The following is a 26902-nucleotide window of genomic DNA, read 5'->3' on the forward strand; positions in this document are numbered from 1 at the left end:
TAGTCAGATAAGTGGACAGAACAGACAGCAATGAGGCCAAATTGCACATATATTTCCTACTTTTTTTTTTAAGAAAGAAAGAAAGAAATGTAAATCTGCAACTGGACACACTATCTGGTACGTGCACGTAATACGGTCAACGGCACGTACAGTACACAGGGTCTCAGACCTTTCATCGCGAGGGTTTCCTCCTATCGCGATATCTTTGATTGAAATGGGGTAATCTCGCGAGACCTGGCATACTTTGGGCCTCTCCGGGACGGTGTGCTTCATGGCGGTTACGGAGACTGCGGTAAATTCATTTCTTTAAATATTGACACATTAACATCGTTAGCTGACGATTTTGTTGCGCAAATAATGCACAATGCACGTTAGAAGACAACTGTGCTAAATGAGATTTAAACCGACGCTGTATCTGTGAGTAAAATGTAGCTTTCTTTACGCGCCATACCAATGAATGGCTAACATTAGCTCGTTGCTAGCAACAAAGCTAACGTAAGATGAATAGAAACCAGGCCTCACTAATCACGCGCGGCTTTTTTGTGGCGAATATGCTGCGGGTTTTATGAAAGTGTACATAAATATTTGCGTTAGTTATTTCCGTATTGGTTTTTAGCTAGACATTTCTCGGGGAAAGGTTTAACCGTAGCGCATTTACTACCGTATCGCACAACGGAACCGTCGTTAGCACACGGCTAAGTATAAGCCTAGAAGACAAATACCAGGAAATACGGGCCCGCTCTTATATTTCACTGTTAATTATTCTGGCTGCCTGTTTCATTCAATGCTAGTCTGAAGGCATTTTTTATTTCCCCTAGAATTTGTTGAATTGTTAAAGCTTCCCCATCAGTGCTCTTCCCCTTGGGGGCTTTCCTGTCTCAGTCTGGTGGACCCAGCGCTTAGCGGGTTGCGTAGGTAAGGACTCCGTCTGGTCCCACCTGGTTTAAATCTGGGTCTTTCTCCTGTATATGGTCCCATATGTATTGATTATCTGTGCTGTTTACCGTGTCGTGACTTCTTATGGAAATGCAGGATTTTTTCCCCCTTCTCTGTGATAATACAGCATTTAAAGGCAGGCGTTAATGCCCCAGATTGTTGGTTCACAGTTTTGTATAAATTGAATTCTCTGAATTTCAGGGAGGTGAAGCTCTGACGATGGAGAATGGACAGGGCACAGGCTCCAAGCTCGGCCTGCCGCCTCTCACCCCAGAGCAGCAGGAGGCACTTCAGAGGGTAGGGCATTAAATACATCTGCTTGAATGTACCCTTTGTTGTAATGCTTTAACCATTTATAAAAAGAAAGTGAAAGTGAAAAATACCAGATTGTGCCTAAAGAGGACAAAATTCTTGCCCATACATGCTCATGGTGTTTTGCTTGTGTGCCCAAAACATTGTAATAATGTACTTATTTCCTTTACCAGGCAAAGAAGTATGCCATGGAACAAAGCATTAAGAGTGTGTTGGTGAAGCAGACCATTGCCCATCAGCAACAGCAGCTCACCAACTTGCAGGTGAGATGTGTAAAACTTTTTGGTACTCCGCCAACAACGTGACGTTTGTAATTTGCGTGTCACCTGTGAGTCTTGATTTTAGGCAGAATGTCTTAGTTTTTTTTCTGACTTAAGTAATTCAGACATCTTCAAGTGTCAGAATTCGGTTTTGGCTTAGCTCTTTTGGAAGTCTTACTCCCTTCTCCCACGTGCTGTGAAAGACCTCGCATGTGTAGTCCATATGCCCTTGCTTCTACCTCTGCTCTTTTTCAGATGGAGAAGATCGTCATGAAGGCTTTGGTTGTCATGTTAAATAATTTTGCACCTTTAAAGAGGACTTGCTTATGTTAATTGCTGTGTGGTGATTTGTAAATTAGTTAGAGGAGGTAAATCCTCAAACTGTATGTTGTTTAGAGGGAGGGTCTGAATATAGTTCTAGCCTAACCGCTTTTGTCTATCTAGAAAAGCAATGAGCTTTTTGAAAAAGCAAAGCTAAGGGATATCTAACCTACTTTTCAGCACTTTTTTCATCTTTACTGTCTTTCAGATGGCAGCAGTGACAATGGGCTTTGGAGATCCTCTCTCACCTTTACAATCGGTCAATAGATTATTAAATTTTTTTTCTGTGCGCATTCCCAATGGAAAAGGACTGTTACCCTTCTTGTACTTGTTGCATTGGCAACAATCCCTGCCTTTTTGTCTAACTAAAGAATGCATATTTTATTAGAAAACATGACTTTCCACGACTAGTTAACATGCGACTATGTCTCTAGTCCTCTGTGAGATGAACTCATCACCAGTTATTTGCTTTCTCGACTTTCAAGGGACTTCTGTTTAGTTTCTTTACCAAGAAAATCGGAGAGGCATTTTTAATTGTCAACGTGCTTTTGCAGGACTTGAGGGTTTAGAAACGTGAGGAAAGTCACTTCTCTTCGAAAAATATGCATTTGCTCGATTTAAAACAAGAGAAACCTCTTGGCATGGGACAGAAGAGGGATAGCAATCCCTTTAATGGACCAAAATGAGAGAACTGCTGGGACAGGGATCTTTTGGCCATCTCAAAGTCAAGTTTTTTCCCTTTGAATGGAAAAAGTCATCTTCCTGTGATGTTATAAACTAGGAAATTAAATACTTAATTAACAGAAGCAGACTGACTTAAAGGCATCAGTAAAACACAGCAACTTTCGTTTATTAAATAATCCGTCACCTTAGCCTTGAGAAGAAAGTTTAAATTGCTTTCATCACGACTTTGTATGGATTTCGTTTGAACTCCACGGTTACTTTTGTTACCTTACTTGCATCCCTGGACTACAGGTCAGTTACTGAAGCCAAATATTTGTGAGGGCTGTGCATGTCAATCACTTCAGTGTGTTTTCCTCCATATGTCTGTTCAGTAGTAGCAGAATAGAGGCCATATTGTAATTACTACTGGTGACACCAGTGTTTTATAAACGTTACACATGCTATTTTTTTTCCCACTAAGTTAGCTCAATTGATTACAGTTTCCCATTATTACCCTATTTATCTGTCCAGGCCTCCTAACATGGAATTGGCCTCTAACATTTGTTTGGGGAAAGCAAGCAAGAAAATACACATTTATTATTTCTCTGTGTGTGTGCGTGTGTTTTTGTCTTCCTCTGTTTTACACTCTAATGCTTATTATGTGTTGTTTTCCTTGGTCGGCAGGTGGCAGCCCAGCGGCAGCGTGCTCTCGCCATCATGTGTCGGGTGTATGTGGGTTCCATATACTATGAGCTTGGTGAGGACACCATCAGACAAGCCTTTGCCCCCTTTGGCCCAATCAAGAGCATAGACATGTCTTGGGATTCGGTTACAATGAAGCACAAGGTCAGTGTCGTTGCACAGGGTTTCCATTCTGTTGCACCACATTAAATTGACAATTACAGGAGTCTTGAGTGTTTACAGATGTTCTGTTCTTATTTTCTGTCTGACTGCAGGGGTTTGCCTTTGTGGAGTATGATGTGCCAGAAGCTGCTCAGCTGGCTCTGGAGCAGATGAACTCAGTCATGTTGGGGGGGCGAAACATTAAGGTAAGTTGTCTGGAGAGGGTACGTGTTGAATTCATTGGAAGACCTGGATGCAGGGGAAAACAAAATCACTTCCTCATTTCCAATGTCTTAAAATGGTTTAGTTTGATTAACTGCCCATTTGGATTCCTTCCTGGATTTTGAAAACTATCCAATCTTTTAATTGACTGCTTGGTTGTTACTTAAATGAGAAATTGCTCGTGTCATTTCCGAGTGTAAAAGTACACAAAGATGCACTGATAGTTCTCTCTAATTTCTTTGTCTTCCAGGTGCGTGCTGTATGAATGTCTCGCGTGTATGTTTTGTGTACTTTCTGTCTGTGTTGTGTGTTATGCATCCAAGATGTCAACAAGGCTGTTTAAGTGAACAATTCCAGTGGAATGCCCATTGGCACGTGACTCTGTGTCCATGATGTGCTGATGATGGGCTGCGCCTGGTTGGTGTTGCTTGGCCGCCCCATCTGTGGTACAGATCCCAGTCGCTCGTAGATCCTCGTCTTAGTTAGGGAACGATTTTTCATTTTACAGAAAAGGGTTGTCAGAATTCGTAGCTGCAGCAGAAATAATTTAATGTATTCCTTTTTTCGGTGTTGCCATCAGCTCAGCTAGTCACACGGTTTAGGGATTTGGGGCTTTAAATAAAGCAGTAGTTCCTTCTGATATCCGTGGGGTTCTTTTGCAAAATTACTGCCGTCTTCATCGTAAATGAGGGACATTTGGTACTACATAAATACATTGGTCTGCTGCATACCAGTCCAATTAAAGCTGGTAATGGTAAGTAGTCAGATCCATGTTAAATATTTGATCGGGAAACAGTTTGTTCTACAGTACGTCTGGTTTTGAGTTTGTAGTCGCTCAAAATAAGAGAAATTTGAAAAAAAGCAAATATTGGCCTCAACGAGATGATCCCTCATTTTTCTAGTAATTTAATTATTCTATGACTTCCTTCTGTTTGGAAAGTAAAGTGGCCGGGGTGACAAATATGGGTCACTCTCTGAGCTCTTGAAAGAATTTACTGATGAGGACAGACTGATCGTAGGTGACCAGACTGAACTCGGTAGCTGCGGACAGTTAGCCCCTGCAGGGATATGAAGCTTTGCGGTAGTGCGTTCTCGGTCGCTACTATAAACCTCATACTCAGTAGCCCTGCTGGTATGATCTGTGCTATAGGTTGGGCGGCCAAGTAACATCGGTCAGGCGCAACCCATCATTGACCAGCTGGCAGAGGAGGCACGAGCCTTTAACCGGATCTATGTGGCGTCCGTCCACCCTGACCTGTCAGATGATGACATCAAGAGTGTGTTTGAAGCCTTTGGAAGGATCAAGTCTTGCACGTTAGCCAGAGACCCCACCTCAGGGCGACACAGAGGCTTTGGCTTCATTGGTGAGCTTTGGGGATCGTCACTCGCTCGTCACCTTTCGTTACCGTTGCTCCGCTACTAACTTGGTTTTTTTTATTCCCTTACAGAGTATGAAAAGCCTCAGTCAGCCCTGGACGCTGTGTCTTCTATGAACCTCTTTGATCTGGGGGGTCAGTACCTACGGGTGGGCAAAGCCGTGACTCCGCCTATGCCCTTACTGACCCCCACGACCCCAGGTGGTCTGCCGCCTGCTGCAGCTGTGGCTGCAGCGGCAGCCACCGCTAAGATAACGGCCCAGGCAAGTATGAATCCCTTCCAAAGGGATTTAATGGCCTTCCAGGTAAATATAACCCAGATCTAGCTAGATATGACACCAGCACAGATAAGATGGCCATAGAATATTTACTGAGGTGACTGGGAGAAGGCCTGTATTGTAGACGTCACATTAAAAATAAAAAAGAATACTTACCTTGATGGAGTCAGTTTAGCAGCCCTGAAATACGTTATCTTAGTTTAACGTGATAGAAACATGTTCCAACACATTGAATAGTAAGGTGTGTGATTAAAGCTCCTCCCATTCACTCGTTAGCTATACAAGGGCGATTCAGTTGTTTTCCTCATATCATGTTTATCACTCCTGTATATTTATGACTTGCTAAGGATAATCAGTGACCGTGTTATTTTTTTGCTGACATATTTCGACCCTGACTGGTGATAGAGAAGAGAGGCGTAGTTTAGCTCACTCTTTGTCATGCTTTGTGATCGTTGACTGTGCTGCCTTGTGCTGTGTTCTGTGTGTTTCCCTTACCTAATGTCTTCGGCCCCCCTCTCTTAAGGAGGCTGTAGCTGGCGCATCAGTCTTGGGGGCGTTAGCTGCGCCCCAGCTTCTCGGTCAGCAAATGGGAATACCTCAGGCCGTTATGGCTGCCCAGGCACCAGGGGTCATCACCGGTATGTACCAAGACACGAGTGAGTGCTCATTTTTATAAAGGCAGGATTTTAATAAAGCTCAATTGTGGTTTATTTTAATGTGTCTGTTACAAAACTTCCTTTCTCTTTGTAATTGATAATAATTATAATTTCTTTAGTTAATCTTAGGATATGAATACTTTTCCTTTCATGTTCAGAAAACCCTTTTCAATTTACCACATGGCGGTAGAGCAGACCAGATACTAAACCTCACAATATTTGCTGAAATCATTTGATGTAATTGACCCAGGAACCATCTCTCAGACAAGCCACGTTACCAAAGTCTCATATAAATCTAGTTTGAAGTGCGGGCCTCAGTGTAAACTTCACCTCCCATGTAGAAGCTTAAACCTATAGGACTTTAATGCTCCACCCTGTTACTTAAACTTAAAGCTCCTTCAAGGGGGGATTAGGTGGATTAAAGACAGAGTGGACTTTAAGTTGTTAAGTAGTTGCAACTGCTGTAACAAGACCTTACACAAGATGGATTTTGTGGTAGAAGTTTTAATAAATGAGGATACACGCTTGTATATTTCTATAAATAATTCAAGCATCTTAGAAAAATAACTAAAATAAAGGTGACTGGGCTTGTTTGAGTTTCTCTAAGACATGTCACCACTCATCTGAGTTTTGAAATATCTACAGGAAGTCCAGTTTCCTTTGTTCTTGTTTTGTTTTTAGATCTACTGTGACCCGGATGACTGAGAATCTTCAGATACAATAATGCCAGTATATTTCCTGTTATCTTAGCAGTATCAACAGTTGTATGTTGTTATTTTACCCTCAATGATCTTGCTAGACCATCTGCACGCCACACCTGCTCTGTTATTAATCGCCCTTTTTCCCTTTTAAAGATAATGTCTTTGCAGAGTCGCCTTCACTGACCCTATGTCTCGTCTTACCTTCCTCCCTCGTCAAGGTGTGACTCCAGTACGTCCTCCCATACCAGTGCTTCCCCAGGTCGGCCTCGTGAACCCGGTCCTTGCATCGCCGCCAGTCCTGTCTAACCAAGCCGCCGGCGCCGGCCAACAAGAGAAGAAAGAGGAGAAAGAAGAGATGCTGCAGGATGGCACGGGGCAGGAGATGTTGAGCGACCAGGAGCACATGAGCATCTCGGGCAGCAGCGCCAGACATATGGTGATGCAGAAATTGCTCAGAAAATCAGAGGTGACAGATGCCCTTGGGTTTTTGATTTACTCCTATTTCATGCTGAATTGTTTCAACTCATTTAATTCTCTTTCTTCTTCCCCAGTCGACGGTGATGGTACTTCGAAATATGGTCGGACCGGAGGACATTGACGACGACTTAGAGGGTGAGGTGACGGAAGAGTGCGGGAAGTTCGGATCCGTCAACAGAGTCATCATATACCAGGAGAAGCAAGGAGAAGAGGAGGATGCAGATATCATCGTGAAAATCTTTGTAGAGTTTTCCATGGCCTCAGAGATGAACAAAGCCATCCAGGCCCTCAATGACCGCTGGTTCGGAGGTCGGAAAGTTGTCGCAGAAGTGTATGACCAAGACCGATTCAACAGCAGTGACCTCTCAGCGTAAAGCATCTGACGTGGTTCACCAGCACCCATTCCTCTACCTGTCACCCAAATTCATTTCACCCACAGTCACTGCAGCTAAAGATACCAGGCCCCTGAAACTTGTAATTATGTTTTTATTTTATTATTGTTTTTTTTTTTATTATTGCTGTTGATATTAATGTTGAAAGTTCCTTTGGGAGGGGGGGATTCATTAAAAGGTTACTATCACATGTTTGCTTTGTGATTTGTGAAGACTCCCTTTAGGTGCAGGTTTCAAATCTTTTGTAATCCAATCTTGCAAAACGTTTTCCTGCCTTAGCTCCTTTTTATTATTCATGGAATTGCCGGGACATGTAAACACTCTTTTCTTTCTACGATTAAAGGTTATTGTTTGTCCAGAAAAAAAAAAAAAAAAAAGTGTGATGCGACTTTTTTTTATGAAAGAAGATTTGTAAAGAAACATGATTCTGTGCTCTGGCTGTAGAACGTAGTATATCAAGTAAAAACATTTAATACACTTGTTGAGCTCAAGTGTGGCTTATTTTGAGAAAGGTACTCTAATGTAACGGTCCTGCACCAAGTCTGCTTCAGAGATTTGTTAAAAATTATAGAGAAAGAGTTTAATTTTAATTTTGGAGACTAGTTTGCATTATTACCGAACTTAATTGTGTTGTACACTTTAGTGGGCAAGGCTAACAAACACATTGACACACGATACAGCACCACAAACAAACTCTTCTGATATAAACTGAACATTACAACCATCACAAAGTTGAGATTTAGTGCACGACTGTTATATTAGAATCTTTGTTTTCGGTTACGTACATAATGATGAGGGAGGGTATTAAACATCTTACAATGTAGCGACTTTTGAGCGGAGGAGTTTCTTTAGTAAGATCAGTTATAGATACAGAAGTTAACACACATACACAACCATCAATAAAAATAGTACCGCACTAAAACCCTCCCTTGGGACCCTGAGTACAAGAAAGAGGAAAAAACTTCTGATACTGTGTGGGTGTAACATCAGTGGGCTGTAGTCAAACGAGTTGACGAGGGTTTTTAACAAATAATGAATCCATGTAGTTTGAAGCTGCCTTCCTGAATAATGAAGTTAATATTTTGAATATTTATAGTATCTGTTCAGTGGTTTATTGATTTTAAATATGGCCGATTAACAAATATTCAGGTTAGTAAATTAAGATCCAGGCAAGTATTAAGATTAGCCTAGATGCATGGTTTTATTAACTTTAGTGCTGTGGAACTGAAATAATAAAGTTATACAAACAGCTTTTAAAAAGCTACTGGACATGTTGAGTCCAACAAGACCAAGAAGTCCTGTTGCTTTTTTAAAATGCTTTTTGGGTATACCATGACCTGGATGACTGAGAACCCTCACAGACAATAATAAAGTTATTTGTTAGTTGACAGGAAAAGAAAACAGTCCGCATTACCATTTTTAAAATAAATTTCCTTGCAAGTTAGAAAAAAAGCAATTTGACATAAATCTGGAGGTGACTACTATACGATAGTGACTACTATCATTCACTACCCAGTGGTTAAATTATTTTAGCGAATGGTGCGAGAGCTCATTTTAAAAAATCAATGTTCTTAAAACCAAAGAGCTCATTATTAATTTTAGAAAAAAAAAAACAACCTTGCCCTGTTTTTATTCATGGTCATCGGAAATTCAGTATTTCAACCCTAGAGTGTTATTGTAGTGCATAAGAAGACAACAAACTTTTGTGAAATGCTTAAAAATTTCAATTTTCATGGAGAAAATCAAGATTAATGCTTTTATCATATATGGTTCCTTGCCCTTAAGTGGTAAACAAATGTAAACACGTATTTAGACCATTAGAACATAAGTGCTGATTCAGGTTAACACACAAATTATCACAGACAACATTAGGCCACGCTTCATGGTACCTAATAAACAGTTATGCTCAGTGTCCATGCAGTTGTGGACCTTGAGGATTTGACTCACTGAGACGTACAGGGAAGCAATTTAAAATGTGTGCTGGAGTTATCACATACGGTTCCTGAAATTTATTGTTGTACTGTGTGATTGAAAGTGTGCTGTTCCTGTCTGTCTGTGTTTTTTTTTCTTTTCTTTTGTGTGTGTGTGTGTGTTGTTTTCCTGCTGCCTCTAAGCAGAAACTCAAGTTTACTAAGACTACGAGTTACCGCTTGGTGGCGCCATAAACCAACATGCTACGGAGGCGCAAGGCGGCGGTGCTCCAGCTCAAAGTAAGCCCAGCCCCCCACACACCAAACCGGCCTGCCTCAGCTCAAAGGTAGGGGTGGGTGATACTGCAAAATGTGGTATCGATCCGATACCAAGTAAATACAGAGCCAGTGTTACCGATACCGACATATTTTTCACGTACAAATGCAAATATTTTCATGTAGAGCAATGCATCATCAATATCAAAATTTGAATGAAAATAATAATGCTAAAAAAAAAAAAAATCCTGATGCTTAAATGATTTCCTTTTGAATTCGTTTTCATGATTAGGAACACACAAAAAATGTAAACAAATAAAATATTTTTTTATTTAGGACAAAAATCAAACAGATAAGATCAAAAGTACAAAAAAAGTGTAATAATTAATATTAAACAATAATAATAAATGCAGTATCTGGGTCTACAGAGGGAGACGAGCGATGCGACCTAGATAAGATAACTGAAACGTAAGTATCGATTCCATCTGCTAAGTATCGATCCGTTCCCAGCGTGGTATCGATACAGTCGATACTGTGGATCGATCCGCCCACCACTACTCAACAGTAGAGGAGGTGAGAGAAGCTGTAGCTGAAGCTCCGGAGCCCGCTTCTCTCTGGCGTTGGGATTAAAAGAGCAGTCACTGGGTAATTTTTCTGCCATATTTTTTTTTTTCGGATGTTGTTGCTACACGGGACTGGTCGGAGGTTTTTCTTTCGGAACATTTAATTTGACCGGTGTTAGCTGAGGGCACAAAGGCGTCCAGTCCCCCCCCCACCCTCCACTAGCCGATGTTGGCTAACAGAGACTAGCTGCTAACAACACATCCTCACAACCACTGACTCGCTCTGTGTCATACGCTTTCTGTTTTGTGGTAGCTGCTTACTTATAACCGGAGTAAAGTGGGTTTATTCGCGGCTGCCACTCATGAAAGCGTCGTTTGTGTGCGGCTCGGCTCTCGGCTGGGTGTTTTTCGGTCTCGTACGGGGATGGTGGCGGTAGCAGAACCAGCTAACCTCACTCCCGTCTGAAGGAGAAGGAGAAGAAGAAGAAGAAGAAGAAGTAGAGGGGACCACTTAAGCCCAGTGGGAGTTTCTCGCTTGTGTTTATGTTCATTGTGAATCCGGGCTGGATGTCGCTACGAGGAGCCCGACAATCACTAGCACACGACTGAGCGGAAACTGGGAATATCGCTAACACACCGGAGGGATTATTTTCGTGCCTCTAAGTGGATTTCGGCCTCCTGCTCCTGGATCGTCGTGGGAACACAGTTGAGGGGGTTTTGACATTGAGTGAGCCCACTCCTGCAAAAATTATCCTCTCTCTCTCTCCCTCCCTCCCTCTCCCTCCCTCCTTCCTTCCCTCCCCCCATCTTCATCCTCCGATGCGGAGATTTCAGTAGCCCCACGGTAGCCCCCTTATCCCCCCCCTACCTACCCCCCACCCCACGGCGGCCGGACATGCTGAAGTGTATCCCCCTGTGGCGCTGCAACCGCCACGTCGAGTCTGTGGACAAGCGGCATTGCAACTTGCAGACAATCCCCGATGAAATATTCCGCTACAGTCGCAGCCTGGAGGAGCTCCTCCTCGATGCCAACCAACTCAAAGAGCTGCCAAAGGTACGCTGACAATGTCTCCCGTGTGTCTTAGCACATTATTAGCGTTTCACTTCCTCGCCGTGAGTCAAGTCACCACGCTTGGTTTCCATTTTTTATTGTAGTGCAGGTAATAAATAAGCCTTATTAACCCTGCAGAACCGCATACCTCATTCACCTACTTGCAAAGCAAACATCCCCCAACAGGTGACATAAGCAGCAAAGCAGCCTGCGTGATATCACCTGCCCAGGTACTTCCTCCTAAGCAGGTACTGCCTTCCTTGCTTGGAAATGAGTCAGGTCATCCTTCCCTGCGTGCTTAGGATTGCTTTGCACTTATTTATGAAGGCAGCAGTCGAATGCACTCACGAAGGCAATCAAGAACCATAGGGCAAAGACACATACGTGAATGTGGATTTTGGTTAAATGTGAATGAATACGTTGCATATTCAGAGACTAACTCAGACCAGAGCTACTGGCACGCTCCATGTTGCCTGTAGTAACGGCATCGGCGGCCTCGTCTGAATTGGATGCAGTGTGGGAAGGCATGCGTGGAATGACTCGCAAAGCCGTCCCCACCCACACGCCCACTGCTTGATATATGACAAAAGTTCTCTTTACATAGTTTATTTTAAGGAGAGCACGGTCGCTGTTGCTCTGTTTTTTTTTTTTTTCCTACAACTCCCCAGACCCGCGGAGCAGAACACATGCACATAGTTCTCCTCGTTTTATTTAGTCCCGGGCATTGTTCCTTACGAGGACCGGGCCCTGGTTTGCGGTCGCGATCCAGCTGCGAGTTTATGTGAATGGGGCTGGTCAGTAATAGACACTGTCGGTCTCTCGCCTTTCGCGGGCGTAACGGTGAAAGGGACAAGTGGCACGTTCACTAATGAAGATTGTTAACAACCTTCAAGGTCACCAGAGGCCCAAGTGTTGGCACAGGACCGGCTGTTGCCTTCTGGGAGTCATAAACATCACAGCTTTTTTTTGTTTTTGTTTGTTTGTTTGTCTGTTTGTCCTTTGTCAGTGGCTGCGTATTCATCACACGAGACCGTATTTTAATCAATAACGCTCGTAGTAAAAGCATAAAAAAAGACCATAACCTCGACAGTCGTTGCGTAATCTAGAGTCACGGATGAACACGGACCAAGTTGTTGAATATTTTAACTTGTCTTCACTAAAGTTAACCGCGTAGGACCTTTTTTTTAGCACACAAGCTCATCTCGACTTTGACGAGGCCCTCATACCAAAGGGCCTTTTCCCTCAGTTTCGTAACCCGTCAGACCTTCACAGCGTTACCTGGTTTTTGACCTCTAAAAAAACACTGAGTGACGGATGCACCCGAACGCTCTGGCGCAAGACAGCGAACCGACGCAGTCTCTCTCTCTGTGTGTGTGTGTGGTGCTGGCTTCAACCATGAGACATAAATGTGCGGTGACAGAATGTCTCGTGTGGTCGGGGCGAATGCGTAGCGTGCAGACACAAAGCATATGGGCCCTCGGAGTCGGCGGGGGCTTTCGGAGAGGGTGCGGTGTGAGAGGTCAGGCGGCCCATGCGTGGGTTTGGGAAACGAGGGCGCTCGTCTGAATGAGCCTGGATGCTTCCACGAATTTGCGCGCGCCCCTTCCCTGTCACTATGTATTCAAGTCAGGGATGAGTCTGTGCTCCTGCTTGTCAGTCTTGGGCTATTTTTAGACGTCGGCCTAACATCCCGGTTCGTTTCAGCTCCTCACGTTATGTTGAAACAGTTTTTGGAAATCAATCACACGCACGGCCGGCGAAGCCATTCAAACAATTTTAAAATGTGGTGATTGTTAATGATGAACTGCGGCGGTAAATAGAGTGGCGTGTGTGTTGCGTGGATGGGTCTGTATTGTGCAGCTGGGGGTTTAACACGATGAACAGATGGAGATTTAGTCGCCCTGACAGTTCCTTAAGTTTGCCGTGACTCACCCCCACCGCGCCGCTCACCAATCTTAGATTATGCTCTCTGTGGTAATGATGCCTCCGTTTGTCACACGAGAAACATTTCAGGTTTGTAAAACGAGAAGCTGATGTAAGAAGAGTTTCTGAATATACTCGATGGGGTAGTAATGGCGCAGAGTCTCACTTATCTTTATGGACTGGGATCATTTTAAGGAGGCAGCTGGTGAGGAATTCCCCACGTGCCCATACATCCTTAGCTGTTAATGCGGCATCGCAGCTTTGTTTTGTCGTTGCACGAAAACTAATCTCAGTCTTTAATGGGATTTTTGTTTTACTGTTGGGTTGATCAGTACGGAGAAGCTTCGATTTTGTACGAGTAAGTATGTGTCAGTGTATTTCCCTGTACCTGTCTTGCGTTGTCAAGCAGTTTGCTCTAATCAGAATGTCTTTCCCTGCCTCAACTCGGATCATGTTGAGGAAGAGGGAATTATCTTTTTAGCCATTCTCAAGTCCCATGACAGGTTACAAAGAAGTCCATTCACCAGTCTGATTGCCCGTCCTCCCCCCCTTCTCATATCCAATGTCATAACTCTTCTCGTTTCCTGCGTGCGTGCGTCTGCACTGGCCTTGACCAAGTATATCATGACACAACTTATCATTTTTAAGATTTGCTGTAGGTCACTTTCCCCTGCTGACAAACGCGAGGAGGCCCTTTTTTTTTTTTTTTTTTTTTTTTTTTTCTCCAGAGGGACCAGATGGGCTGCAGGTGCAGCAGGCAACAAGCCAAACAGCAGCTCTAAAACATGAGCACTAGCCATCATATCTACTTGTTCTAGCACTGGCTTTTCTATTGTTGAAGAAGGGAACAAATCCCCACTGGGTGTGTCTCCATCAGACTTTGCCAAACCGGTTTTGTGCGTATCTGTCGAGGTATTATGACCTAACAGCACCTTCTAAGTACCGTTAAAGTTAAATGTGGCATTACTGGTTTCCTACCTCGACTTACCAAAAGCACAAATGTCACAACTCTTTCATCTGATATGTGTCTTATGTTACCATCAATCATTCCTATCAGTGAACACATGGATGCTTTATTAAGTTTACAGATAATATCCTCAAGTGAGCAGCCGTGTAAGGCTTTAAATGGAAATATTTAAAGTGTAGGCATTTTGTTGTTTTGCATGCTTGACAAATAGGAAGGATGGCTATACAATCTATTTAATCTGCAGCCGTCACCAGTACCCTCTGTGTGTGTGTGTGTGCTAAAACATCAGTGACCAAAGGGCAGATTAGGGCTTCATCCGGCTGTGAAAATGCCCCTCGACGCCACAGTCCTGACCCCTGCACGCAGCCCGGCGTGCCTCATTGTGCGCTTCCTCCGGGATCTGCTTTTGTGCCTCTTTTCTCGACATATAAATGCACCGATAAACATCTGAGTGCTTTTCTGTCCGGTCCCTCGTGTGTGTTCGGCCTCGGGTCAAGTTAAGCACAAATTGGCCCCTTCACTTAACTCTGGTTGAATCTGAATTGGTCAGCTATTGTTCACCCGAACAACAAGAAGTGTATTTTTATTTATTTGTGTTTTTATCATCTTTAGAGAAATAGTCCACAGCTATGATTTGAGACTGTGTTCACTGCCTGGGATTTATAGAATCCTAAATTTAAAAGTTTGCACTCGTAATTTAGGACATGTACACTTTCCGCTGTGTCCTTACAGTGTACTGTTCTGCAGTCGGTCCCTGAGATCCCAGTTAACTCGATAGAAGGGCCCTGGTTTGTCTCTCCCCAGTGACTGGCTGAACTAGACTGAAACCAAAGATAAATTGCACCTGCCACCGGCCTCTCTGCGGTAAAACCACATCGTCCTCTGGCTCGTGTGCTCCTCCTGCTTCGGTAACAGATAGCGAAGTGAAAATGAATCTAACCTCATGTTTGCGAATGTTTGTTGTGTTTCAACGCTGGATTGTGAAGTTTCCTCAGTTTCTAAATCGCCCCTTTGTGACTGCAGATCGCTCGGCGAGAAAACAGAAGTGAACTTTTGTAATGACCCCCCTCAGACATTGAAACGGAAAGAGATCCAGAGCCGCGGAGAAACGGCGACGCGAGAGGTCTCTTTCTTTTTGATGCAAGAGCGCATTCAGCAGGTTTCTTTGTCTGAGCTGATGACCAGCTGGTCCCACATCCTGCCTGCCTCCCCCTCCTCCCCTCAATCTGGTGGGACACAGGAGTAACGGGAGGTGGGAGATGTGTGTGCATGTGTGAGTGTATAGCTGCGATGGGGGAGTGTGTTTTATTCCGGAGGATTAACAGGAGGAGGGGGGGGGGCCCTCTGGCACCTCCACGGGAGGAAGTGATCTGGGAGTTGAGCTGAGCTGCACTGATCCACAGTCCTCTGGGACTCTGGCGTTGCGGTCGCTCATCCATCCATCCATCCACCCGTGAGCTCCCGGGTCTAAGCTGACATGCAGCGTCAGGTGGGAAGGAGGCAGCGAGAGAAGTGCACGCAGACGTAATAGCCAGTCGCCTGTAGACGTCTGCGTGATGTGGATGGATCTGTCCCTGTCTGACTCTCCCGTACAGCCTCCCTCTCGCCTCACGAGTCCAAGAAATCTTGCATTCCTTCCGGGAACTGGCGACATGATTGGATTCTACAAACCTACAGAAAGAAAACATATTGCAGCTATGAGGCGTGCATAAAGACAACCGCTTCTAGTAATGTAATTCTGCACACAAGTCAAAATTCATGCCTTGCTACTGCACACCTGTGGATGCTCCAGATTTGATATATATATTTTTCACACATTCAGTCGCTCTTTCACCATAAATTGACAACATACCAGACATTCACTGCTTTTTAATATCCTTGAAAACCGATGTTGGATTTTAACGAGTTGAACTTGTGTTAACAATGACGAATAAAAGATAGCAGGTGAATTAATAATGGAAATAACAGAGACAGGACGCCCTCTGCAAGTTACAGTCCCGTTCTTTTAGCGTTCGTGTTCCCAGGCTCTTTCGGTTGTGTTGACTTTGAACACAGTAGCGCAGTGTTCATCAAACGATCCCCCACCTCCAGTGTGATTTTGGACTCCACGCCAGTCTGCCGCGTCTCACCACTCTCCCATGCACTCTGGCCTCGGTCTCCAGCCTCAAAGGTAAACACGGAGGCGAAGCTCCGGTGAATAATTGATGGCCGTGGCGGCGGCGGCAGCTGTTTGCAGTAGGGGAGAGTCTGTGGCTGCTGGAGCGCTGTGATAGGAGGGGACATCTGTTGGCTACAGGCAATAAGCACACACAGACGAGATGTGCGAGGTGACGCCATTTTCTCTTTTTTTTTTTTTATTTGTGTGTCGATCTCAGCCTCTCAGCAGAAACGTTGGCGATAAACGGCGCAGGGAGTGGCATCTTTACAACAATACACATTAACTAATTTCACCTAAAAGCATCAAGTGGAAAGTTTTGTCATCCTCTTTAGCAGATTGTCGCGGCGTTTCAGGGTCAAATGTGATACGCAGCTGATGGTCTATAAATAGTGGTAAAAGTTGTCCCTCTTTTGTCCGGCCAACGCTCCAAAAGGTGCGAGTGTTTAATTAGATGTACGTTAACACAAAGATAAGCGGTAAATCTTCAAAAACCGAGAACCGCAGCGGGGAAAAAAAATTCACTAGTTGATTAACTGGTAGTTTGTGATAAGGATGTTTATCAGTAGGTAAACAATTTATAAATCAGTTTATATTATATTCAGACATTTATTTGTTAAGTATTTGTTAGGTGATGTGATCAAAAGCTCAGCAGCTATTAAATGGACGGCGGTTTTGTCAACAGGCTGTTTATGAAAAAGTCTTAAATGAACTGTGAATGTCAAAAGAAGACGCAAAAGGTTGTTTTAAGAGGAAGACGGATAGTGGTGGTAACTGACTCGGGTGTATTATACAACTCGCAGTAAATGCATTCAATGTTTTGCAGTGTTTACTGCAGGGTAATACAGTTGAAAATAACAAATCCGCACAAGTTATTGAAGATATATCATACTTGGTTTAATTAATGTCAGAATATTGTTAAACATCTTTCCTAACTTTGCTTGAATAGTATAAAGTGGTAAAAAGTGTGAAATGGACATCACTTTAAAATGTGTCATTTTTATGTTCGAGTAACATTTATCAGGAAAAGTTCTGTCGTATTTCAGTAGTTAAAACCGCTCTGTAAACGCAATCACTTATTAGCCCGTCATCGTTTCTTACTCCGCGGGGTTGTTGTTTTTATCTAACGGTGCAGCTTGAGGTCCTCTGGTGCCAGATGTTTATTCTTCTCGCATAAACACATGACATTTGCACATTTTCGGGCAGGTTATGTCGAGGCCGCGGACTCCGGGGGACACGTGGAAGTTCGGAGCGGTTAAATTCAGCGCTGACATTTCTTTGGGATACGATTGCCGTTTCCGAGGGCTTTTTGATCAGACGGGGGCTCGGGAACCGCGCTCTCAGTCACACAAACGGCCCCTTTGAGGCTAATCTGTCAGGGTGCTGACGTCCCGGCGGGGGGGGGAATAGGTCACCCAGGATGGCATTAAAACTGACCACAAACAAATGCCGCCCTTTATCTGGTGGCCGCACGCAACCACTGAAGGCCTCTATCTGTCACTCTGAAACCTGATAGCTCTCACTTCCCCTGCCCTGGTGCACTCTCTGTGTGCCAGTGATTTTTTTGGATGGGTCGGCGTCCCTCAACTTCAACTCTGTTATCTCCAATTTAGGTTTTACAGTCGAAGGTATCTCCCAGAGAAAGGAGCAGCGTTTTTGCCTCGTCGAATGCGACGCTCGTAATGGCTGTAGTAATGGGAATCGGAGTTTAACCACTCAACAGCCATTTAATCTGCGCAGCAGCTACCACAACAGAGCGACTCTGCTTTTATGTAGTGTTTTAAAACAGGTGGCTAGTTCAGAGCTGCTTCAGGACGCAGCAAAGCTCTGGTTTGTTTTTCCTTTTCTGTGGGGCGACTACGTTTGAGCCGGTCTGATTCGTCGATGCCTGTGTTGTTGTTGTTGTTGTTTTTTTTTGTTGTTGATTCCTTTTGTGTTGGGAACGTCTCCGCGAACAGGAAGTGGGAATAATCAAGCGAGCCGTGGAATGCCGTGTTTTTGTGAGACACATCTCCACTCCGGACCTTGTTTTGCAGGGCGTTTCGGGAAGCTTTAAGTTCAGGGTTGTTTGGTGAAAATGGCTCACGTTTCATTGGTCGTTCCAGCGCCCCTCCTTTCCCCCCGGCTCGTTGTCCGCCCCTCCCTCGTTCGCATGCGTTGATAGCGTTTCGCTGAAAAGCGATGTGTAGCCCCTTGTTTCTCTGTTAATCCTACAAGATTCGGCACCGGCCAATGAAGGAATGTTAAGCCCCGAAGAGTCACAATAAAAGGAGCCCTGTGCGGTTATGTTTACTACTTTGATGGCAGGGTTTGCTCCATCTCACTACATGTCGTCGACGCCGAACTCAAAACATTTGGTTTCGATCCTGAGAATATTTTTCTCCAACCCAAATCTTGAATGATGGGTTTCTGTGAATGTGAGTGTAGCACTTTTCTGAATAGCAGGGATGCTTGGGGTTTGCAGAGAAGTGCTGTTAAGTGTCGCAGCTGAAACCAAAACTGATCCGAAAGCGACTAATATGTGCAGCGTGCAGAGACCAAGTGCAAGTGCAAGAGTTTTTTCCTGATCATTAAAACTATCATTGACTAAATAATCACGTACGACTTATCTAAATTGCTGTGTTGTCTGCTTCTCTTCCTCATTGATCTCGGTATTGATTCGTCCTGCCATTAGACGGCATCGCTGAATGCTATCGCAGTTTTGCTGGTGGCTCCAGGTGCTTTTTCAGCCATAATGTCTCTGATGATCAGCGTTTTATGACTGCGTTTTACAGCCAGCGTGTTGAATAATCAACTAAAACTTCTTATTTATTTAGACTTTGCACATTTTCTTCGTCTCAATCTGTTTTGTCGAAGTCTCAATTGGTTTAATTAATCTATTTTGCGTATGTCAGTTCTGGTTGGTCTTTTTCTCCACCATTTATGCCGATGAAAGTCTTGACGAATGAGCGCTGACATCATATTTGCCATGCGAAAGTCACTTCAGTTGTTCTCTCAACTTGAGCCGAAACTTGAAGCCAACAGAAATAAAGCCGTCCGGTTCCGAGGATTAAAAAAAAGACGAATAAAAAAAAAAAAGTATTCCCAATATTGAAGCAGTTCTGCTTCAGTTACAAACTGACGCATATGTTGAAATCTGGGTTTGCTCCCCCGAGCAACACGGCTGCACACAACTACAGAGAAAACACCGAGGCTACGTGGGAATACGCTGTATGAAGCGGTCTCCGGGCGAATGTATCGTCGCTGCTTCGTGAAATTGTAAACACGCGAGAGACTCGGAATTTAACGACGATGCGTGGCCCTGGTTGCCTAATTGGTTTTTGAGCAAACACAATATATAACGGCACGGGCTGGATGTGTGGGCGGTGCGACATGACAAGTTTCAGGCCTCTAATCGAGAGGTGCTGATGGGTGAATGTTTGTGTGTGTGTGCAATGGGAAGAATGGATGTGAGAGGTCAATGGCAGTAGCACAGTAGGGTCCTTTGGAGACACAAAGCCATATGCACGCATCTTTGTGTCGTTCTCATGCCGGCAATGGATGACAAAAGAAGCAATAACAGGTCTGTGGAAAAGGACGGTTCGTAGCCCCGACCACACATGGTTTCATCTCCACTGCAGCAAGAATGCCCTGGTTTTTCTGTGTGCTCTGTTTTTTTTTAAAAAAAAACATGTTTTGGCCTCTGCACTTAACCCCTTCCTGTGCCTTCTTTCGTGTTGATGTCTCGGCTTTTAAGCGAGTCGATCCGCTCGCGAGCCCAATCCGATGACTGATTCAGCAAGTGTTGATAGACCAGGCATTGTTTACAGCGAAAGGTCAGTTATTTTAACTTGAGGAATCGTAGCATTTCACAATGAAACTCTTTGTGTTCATTTTCCCAGCCTCCGTCTCCCAGAAGGCAGCTTTCTAATAATATTTCTTCTTTTGGTGCTGTGTGAGAGTTCAGGCGAACTTCACAAAACCATTTATAGGTTCCTGCAGCACGACAGAATATGGGATTTCATTTAACTCTTTGATTTGCAGCCTTGAATCACTCCACTCCTGTTTTAGTGCCCTTACTGTAATAAAGCTCAACCTTATGCAACTACATATAGTGCACCAACTATACTATAATGGTTTTAAAGTGTGAAACGTTTGGGAAAAGTGAATGGCTCCTCTGTGCAATTAACTCGGCGTAGCAGCGTTTGCAGTGCGGCACGTGACATCCAAGGAAATGCAGGCATGCTAGGAATCTCCAGGAGTTGGCCCTGCCCCTCTGGAAGCTCAACTCACCCCTTTCTCTCCCAGCACGCGCACTTGAACTTACTCATTTCGCATTCCTGTCGGAAAAGCCCACACACGGATAACTTCGCTTAGCGCTGACCGAAGCTCGCCCGATACGCGCAGCTCGCTTCACTTGAACCTTGAATCTAACCGAGCTTAGTTTTTTTAGTCTCCTCTTGTTAACTAAGAGCCGTCTCTCGTCCTAATAATGTTTTAATTAAGGGCGGCTCGTGCTCTTCCGGGACTCAAAACTCAATTGGGAATCCTGTAAAGGAGCTCAGCTGTAAGAATGAGCTGAAAAATTAATTTGTTTAAGCTTGTTTCACAGAGCGCGCAATGCCATATTGACTTAAGAACTTTCAGATTAGATGAGTCTAGCTGGTATTGTAGATACACTGAAACGCTAAAATATCATTTATAAGCTAAGATACCATAACATAATTACGACTTAACCCACAACTCCTGGTTATAAACTTGACCATAAGAAAACTTTGACCCTTTTGACGGTGTTTTACATGACTTGGCGGACACACCTAAATTTCTTCTTTACTGTCTCACCCTCTGCAAGTTGACTTTACCACATGAGTTGTTATCTTCATTTGTAGATTACGGTTGTAATTGGGACCATCTCCTGTTATCTTGAAGCGACAGCCGCCCATTGCCTCATTATTTGGTTATTAAAATAAAATTATGAATCTCAGCCAGAAAGACAAAGTCGAGGGCTGCAACAGAAATGATTGAAGTAGAAGAAGACGAGTGAGCATGTTTGTGTTTCCCTGGAACTTTTAGTCCCAGAGATGTCCAAGATCTTTCCAAGTGATAAAAATGAATTCAGTCCCTTTGCTACGAGTATATCCACCACGGTCAAGGCCCTTATGTTTCAGGAAGGCTGTTACAGTCTATGTTTCTAGTAGTGTAACGAGATTTTAAGGAAGACCCAGTTTCTAAATGCTCTCTTTGTACGTCTCCAGGTGCTCTTCTCTGCATATATACTCACCAAGTTTACCAAGTTTGACTCTGTCATCGGCCCACGTAGGCCAGATCTCGTCAACTTTGCTCTGATAACATTTTGAGCTCAGAATGTGTTTTTTAAACGATGCTGATGGCTGAAACACACATTGTGTAAGAGCCTGCACAGTATGCATCACTGTGTTTTCACCAAGAAGTTGCTTTCGGGGTCTAATGTCAGGGAACTTCCCAAGAAACTAAAGTTTTGCTTTATTTGAATTTCCAAAATATTGATAATGACCATCACATTTTAAGGTTTTTAAGTTGTTTTTTATTTAACCTTTTCATTGCTCGTTGCTCATTCATTGGTCGATGTCTTTCTCTGCATTAATACTTCACAAAGCTTCGTCTTTGTCCGCGCAGTGCGTGTCATTCCTTTTTATAGCTGCAAATGAAATTAAACTCGTCTGCAGTCTCAGTGCTTTGAAAGAACGAAACAAAGCGCCTTCACGTACAACCTCAGATCTGGAACTGGTTCAAGCGACCTCCCCAGAGCTTTGTCCAGACCTGGTTCCTCCTGTGGAAGCAGAAACTCAGTTTCTCAGTGCCCGGGAAAAGAATTTCTCTCATGGCTTATAGGTGCAGGTTAGTCGAGAAAAAGAGACTCCCTGCTGCAGCTCAGCCGTGTAACGGCTTCTTTGAGGTCAAACACGAGTACGCATTTATACATTTACCAAGTAGAGTTTGGACTTTAACATCTCACACTAGACTCGACGAGGACCATCGCACGGTGACAAAGGTACAAAATGTGCTATCTCTGCTTAAAGTGCAGGGTTTATTTTCCTTTTCGTGTGCATCATCCGATTCCCCAGTGGTGTATTTTTAGATCCGCTATCACGCACCAGGTTCATGACGTAGAGGTTTGTAATAGTGTGTTTCAGGCGGCCGCTGGTGATCAGCGTGTGCTCGCCTGCAGGCCCGGGGCTAGTGTTTTGGTTCGTTCCTGCCGTTGATCCTCTCTGGAGTCATGCGGGAGGGGGACTGCAGACAGCTCTGTAATTATGCCGTCTCCGTGACATATTAATGGGGCTGGGTTGTAATCCTATGCAACTACATCCTTGTCTCGTATTGAAGATAAGTGTTGTGTGCTCAAACGTCGAGTGTTTCTCTGGTGCAATGTTTATCGTAAAAAAAAATAAATCAACAACACAGAAATGAAAGGGTGACCGACGTGGATCCAGATGATGATCCATGATGTTTCCCCAGTGCTTATACAGTGCGCATGCTGTTTATCTATGGACAGACACTGCGCCTGAATCGAGCGAGGCTCAGTTTTCATTTCATGGCGAGCGGAGCGTCGCCAGGGAGGTTTCTGCTTCCTCGTTTCCCCGGCTTCTCTCCCTGAACAAACGCTGGTCTCCAAGGCGATGGGTCTCCCCGGGCCAGCGGTTCGCCTGATGCGGGGGCACGTTTGCGTTGTCAGGGAGAGGGCACCAGATGGGCCGGGGCTTCCCTGTCGCCGCAGACGTCCTCGAGCCCTGTGTGTGTTTCGCAGAGGACGTCGCCGTTCCAAAAAAAAGCGCTTGCAACACAACAACCTTGGCCTCTGCCCGAGCCAGAGCTGTCAAACAGACGCAGGGAGAGGGAGCGGACCCGCTTGTCTCAGAGCTACACTCTGTCCTTGGGTTTTGAAAAGGCTACAGCGGCAAAGGCAGAGACACTTCAGAGCAGCGCCTAAAGTGGAGCAGTTATTTTTCCACCGGGGGTGAGATGCTAGATCAGTCGTCTGCGTTGAGGTGACTTTGTTCTGCTCTACGAGAGCTGCTAAATGAAGTCGCGCCGTTTCTGAGAACGCGCACCAACAGCCCTGCGCGTATATTTCTAAATGCATCAGCCTTAAAGACGAGCCGCACGTTAGATTGTGTAACAGGACTTGGCGCTCTTTGTGGGTAAATGAATAATAAAACAGAGGAAGCCGTTGTGTAATCCAGATTTGGTGGATCGAGATAAAACTGACAGTTGTTTTTTAAGCGCGTGTTTAAGCCGTTCCTGCCACCTGATCGGGTTACTTTCGCTCCACTCACGTGGCCGGGGTCATATATGGATTTATGGAAATGAATAAAGCTGATCCGTGGGTATATACTCTATAGATGGCGTTGAGTGAAGCTATATTAGCTTTGAACAGTTGCGCAACATACCTGAAATTCAGAGCCGGGCGGACCTCGGTGAAGCCCGCTGCGAAAAGAGGGAGAACGACCAGACGACGGTTACTGGAGAACGACAGACATTGAGCCACATGATACTGTGAGGGAGGCCACAACCTGGGCACATACAAAGAGCCAATTGTACCGAAGCAGTCGCTGCACTCACAACGCTCGCTGCCACTTAAATTAGTTCTTAAAGGTGTAACACTCAATAGCGTCTCTGTGGTCATGGATGCTGCAGTCGCTGAGAGGCTTCGGTTCCCCCCCTGTGACTCTTAACACAGCAGCTCGAGCGAAGTATTTGGCCGCCCTTTCGTTATTGAATGTCTCTCTGTGTATTTATGCTCATCTTCCCTCAGAGGCTATTCCAGTTTTTTTTCTGTTTATGTTAAATCCAGCAGATACAAAGTCCTCACGCTGTCGCTGGCGGCTTTTGATTGTGGTGCGTGTTGATGGTACGCTAACCGCCCGGCAAATTGCTTGTATACACAACGCCCGGAGCCACGCAGGGGGACGGACCCCGGTTGCCATGGCGGCCCCCCCCCCCCCGCTGCAACGGCTCCGCTGTGGGACGGACCGGGAGCTGGCAGGCAGCGCATACCGGATCCAGCCCATCCAGGAAAGAGCCAAACGTCCTCTGTGGACTATAAACAATGGCGCTTCTGGTTTTGTGTCATGTTTGTGGGAACGCAGACAGAGAATGAGCGAGCGTGTGATGAAGTCAGGGACGAGGGGTGGAGGTGGAGGGCCCTCCTATACAGTTTCTGGTCTTCCTGTGCGCTCATTCGTTCCTGCCGTGTGAGAGCATGGCTGGGGAATCTCAGGCCGTGACTTCGAACCGAACAGCGACGTCTGAATGGCCGCAGTGTGCCCTTGCTTCCCTCATCATTAAGTCTGCAATTAGGTGCTGGAAACAAAACACGAGTCTATCTCCTTTGTGTTCATTTTGAGGTCACTTTGTGTCTCGGCGACCTTCCACATACCTGCAGGACCAGTCATCATTTACATTTCCAGTCAGTGTTGTTGCTGATTGTTGCTGTGCTACACACTCTTTGGACGGAGTTAGTTCATCACTAGAGCCGTTTCCTCATTCCCTTTAACACGTGGCACTTTATAGTTTTAAGTTGTTTCCTGTTTCCTCGCTAATGCCGTCAGTGAAGCTGTTGATTGTGTTGCATTAGTGTCGTTTCACTCAGGTGGAGGATGAGCTGTATGAAACCTGAGATGGAAGGAGCCCTGACCAAGGTTGAGGCTTTCAATCCGGCTGCTGCTTTGAATTTGGTTTGGATTGTAAATGCGTGCGTGCTCTTTCCCCCCTCTTTCCTTTTTTTTTTTTCTCTCTCCGTGCCGATCGGGGTTGTGTACACGGTGTCCGCGAGCGCTGCTGCCACTGTGACGGTTTTAGTAACCAAAGCAGTGATTAGCCCACCAATACGACAGCACCTGTGGGATTACACGTCTATTTTTAAAACGGTGGCTTAAAAATGGCTTTACTGCACCGAGCAATCGTCCGTCCGAGAGGGGCCACGTCGTTTCCCATCATTACGCTCCGGTCTCCTCGTCGCAGCTGTCGGTACGGTGTAGCTGCAGACCTCAGACCTCCGTCAAAATGTGGCGTAATTACAGAACGAAACCAAGCAAACCAGCCCACAGGTATAAATACTTGCGTCGCTGTAGCCTGCGACGGGCGAAAGGCTCTGCAGAGATTTGTTGTGAGATTTTAAACCGAGCTTGTGGCGCAGGTGGCAAATGAAATTAACACCCAGCGCGAGCGTCAAGCGCGTGTAGATTTTCTGTTTAGGGAGTAAATCTTACGAGGCTGTGCGCCGCGCTTTAATGTTGCCTTTTAAAGACTTCGACAACATTCTTCTGCCTTGTTTTCCACAGATAAAATTGGAGCACAGTGAGGGGAGTGGAGGAACCTCTTAGCCACACAATGTCACGTCCACCTGTTCCCTCTCTGTCTTCCTTCTTTAGTCCTCTGGAGTCGACATCAATAGACACAGGTTGACATGGGCTTTCTATTTATTTTACGTGGTCAGATGGTGGATCCAGCTGTCTGATAGGAGCAGTCAGAGCCGCAGAAACTCATCCAAACTCAATAGCGTTCCCAGGAGGCACGGGGGCAACCCCCCCCCCCCGCGCTCGTTGTAGATCTGCGGAAACACCGTCAGGCTGAACTGTTGCCCCAGCGGTTAGTGTGAGGTCTTCACGGTCGGCTGCTCTGTCGCTGTTTTAATAGAGGGTTCCCTCTTTGCCTGAGCGGTTCTTGTCTTTTTCCATTTTAATTTAGAGTGTTAATAGATGCACACATAGCCTTTGTGCATGCCCTGCAGCAGGGACTTTTTATTTCTCGCTGAATCTGACCTGACCCCAGGAAGAATGGCTGCACTTCTGCTGCAGCTAATGGGGATCCAAATAAAACAATAAACTCATGATTATCACAAACAACATGTCAGAGAATTTCGGTGCGCTGTATTTTCTACGACATAACTTCTGCGCTATCAGCTACACATGAAACACAAATGACAGTTTGATGATTATTGGGTTTGATGAGTCCCATTGCTAAGTAGTTTCAAACTTATTGCTTTAAATTTAAGCTTTAACATTATTACAGAAAAGGATTCTTGGCATTTGTGAGTCAATCCAAACTCGTAGGTTTTTTTTTTTCTTACTTTCCACCACGTCTGTATGTCCCGACACCTCTCCAAGCCAACGTTTTTGTTCTGAGTCGGGCTGTCGTTTTTCTTTTGGTTTCGGAATCAGAATCCACATTTGTCCCCGAGGTGCAATTAGGAGGGCAAAGAGCAACACATTGAAAGGGCAAGAGAAGAAATACACAAAGGTGGGAGGGCAAAAGCAGCAGATAATACAAGAGTGGAGATGTATGTATGTGATTTTACATAAAAATGTAAAATAGCAGATTCAGTACAGCATTAAACTACGTGCAGCGTGGATTAATTAAAAAAAAAAAAAATCACATCTATTACAGCAGAATGAGCAGCAAACCCGACAGTGACATTGTGATATTGCACAGGAGACAATATTGCACAAAGCGTAAATCTTAAAGTTACTGTAACCGCTCAGAGTTCAAGAGGCTATCTGTCCTGTACTGTTGGCACTAGTTGGACCCCCGTCAGTGGCTTTCATTCATTTCGGCGCGTTGAATCTGAAGCGAAACGAGTCTGTGACAGAGATCCGTCTG

The 26902-nt window shown here is 44.8% G+C and overlaps 2 protein-coding genes across 26 annotated transcripts in view; both read left to right on the forward strand.

Moving 5' to 3' along the window:
• The first annotated feature begins 200 nt into the window (after positions 1-200).
• Positions 201-7914, forward strand: LOC124995568 (poly(U)-binding-splicing factor PUF60-like). Of its 7 annotated transcripts, XM_047568032.1 has the most exons (12): positions 224-292; positions 819-915; positions 1138-1233; positions 1422-1511; positions 2038-2088; positions 3177-3338; positions 3449-3541; positions 4708-4921; positions 5006-5238; positions 5735-5867; positions 6787-7034; positions 7120-7914. In XM_047568032.1, the coding sequence occupies exons 3-12, from the start codon at positions 1156-1158 to the stop codon at positions 7417-7419; spliced, it is 1602 nt and encodes a 533-aa protein (XP_047423988.1). In that variant the 5' UTR covers positions 224-292; positions 819-915; positions 1138-1155; the 3' UTR covers positions 7420-7914. The 7 variants fall into 7 exon arrangements, with proteins under 7 accessions (XP_047423986.1, XP_047423991.1, XP_047423990.1 ...); XM_047568030.1 differs by lacking the exon at positions 819-915 and having other exon boundaries at positions 201-292; XM_047568034.1 differs by lacking the exon at positions 819-915 and having other exon boundaries at positions 202-292; positions 5006-5196.
• A 2262-nt stretch (positions 7915-10176) lies between these two features.
• scrib (scribble planar cell polarity protein) overlaps positions 10177-26902 on the forward strand; it is a 58356-nt gene continuing 41630 nt past the window's right edge. For all 19 annotated transcript variants that reach the window (XM_047567993.1, XM_047567997.1, XM_047568002.1 and 16 more), the window contains exon 1: positions 10177-11240. In XM_047567993.1, coding sequence (XP_047423949.1) covers positions 11082-11240 — 159 coding nt within the window. In that variant the 5' untranslated portion in view covers positions 10177-11081. The remainder of the gene's footprint in view (positions 11241-26902) is intronic.

This window comes from Mugil cephalus, chromosome 18, assembly GCF_022458985.1.
Source record: "Mugil cephalus isolate CIBA_MC_2020 chromosome 18, CIBA_Mcephalus_1.1, whole genome shotgun sequence".
Lineage (NCBI taxonomy): Eukaryota > Metazoa > Chordata > Actinopteri > Mugiliformes > Mugilidae > Mugil > Mugil cephalus.

Excerpts from the sequence above, each read along its gene's own strand:
- LOC124995568 (XM_047568030.1), top strand. The coding sequence starts at position 272 with ATGGCGGTTACGGAGACTGCG. Across the intron at positions 3,339-3,448 it reads CGGTTACAATGAAGCACAAG|GGGTTTGCCTTTGTGGAGTA; the intron begins GTCAGTGTCGTT and ends GTCTGACTGCAG. Across the intron at positions 4,922-5,005 it reads CAGAGGCTTTGGCTTCATTG|AGTATGAAAAGCCTCAGTCA; the intron begins GTGAGCTTTGGG and ends ATTCCCTTACAG.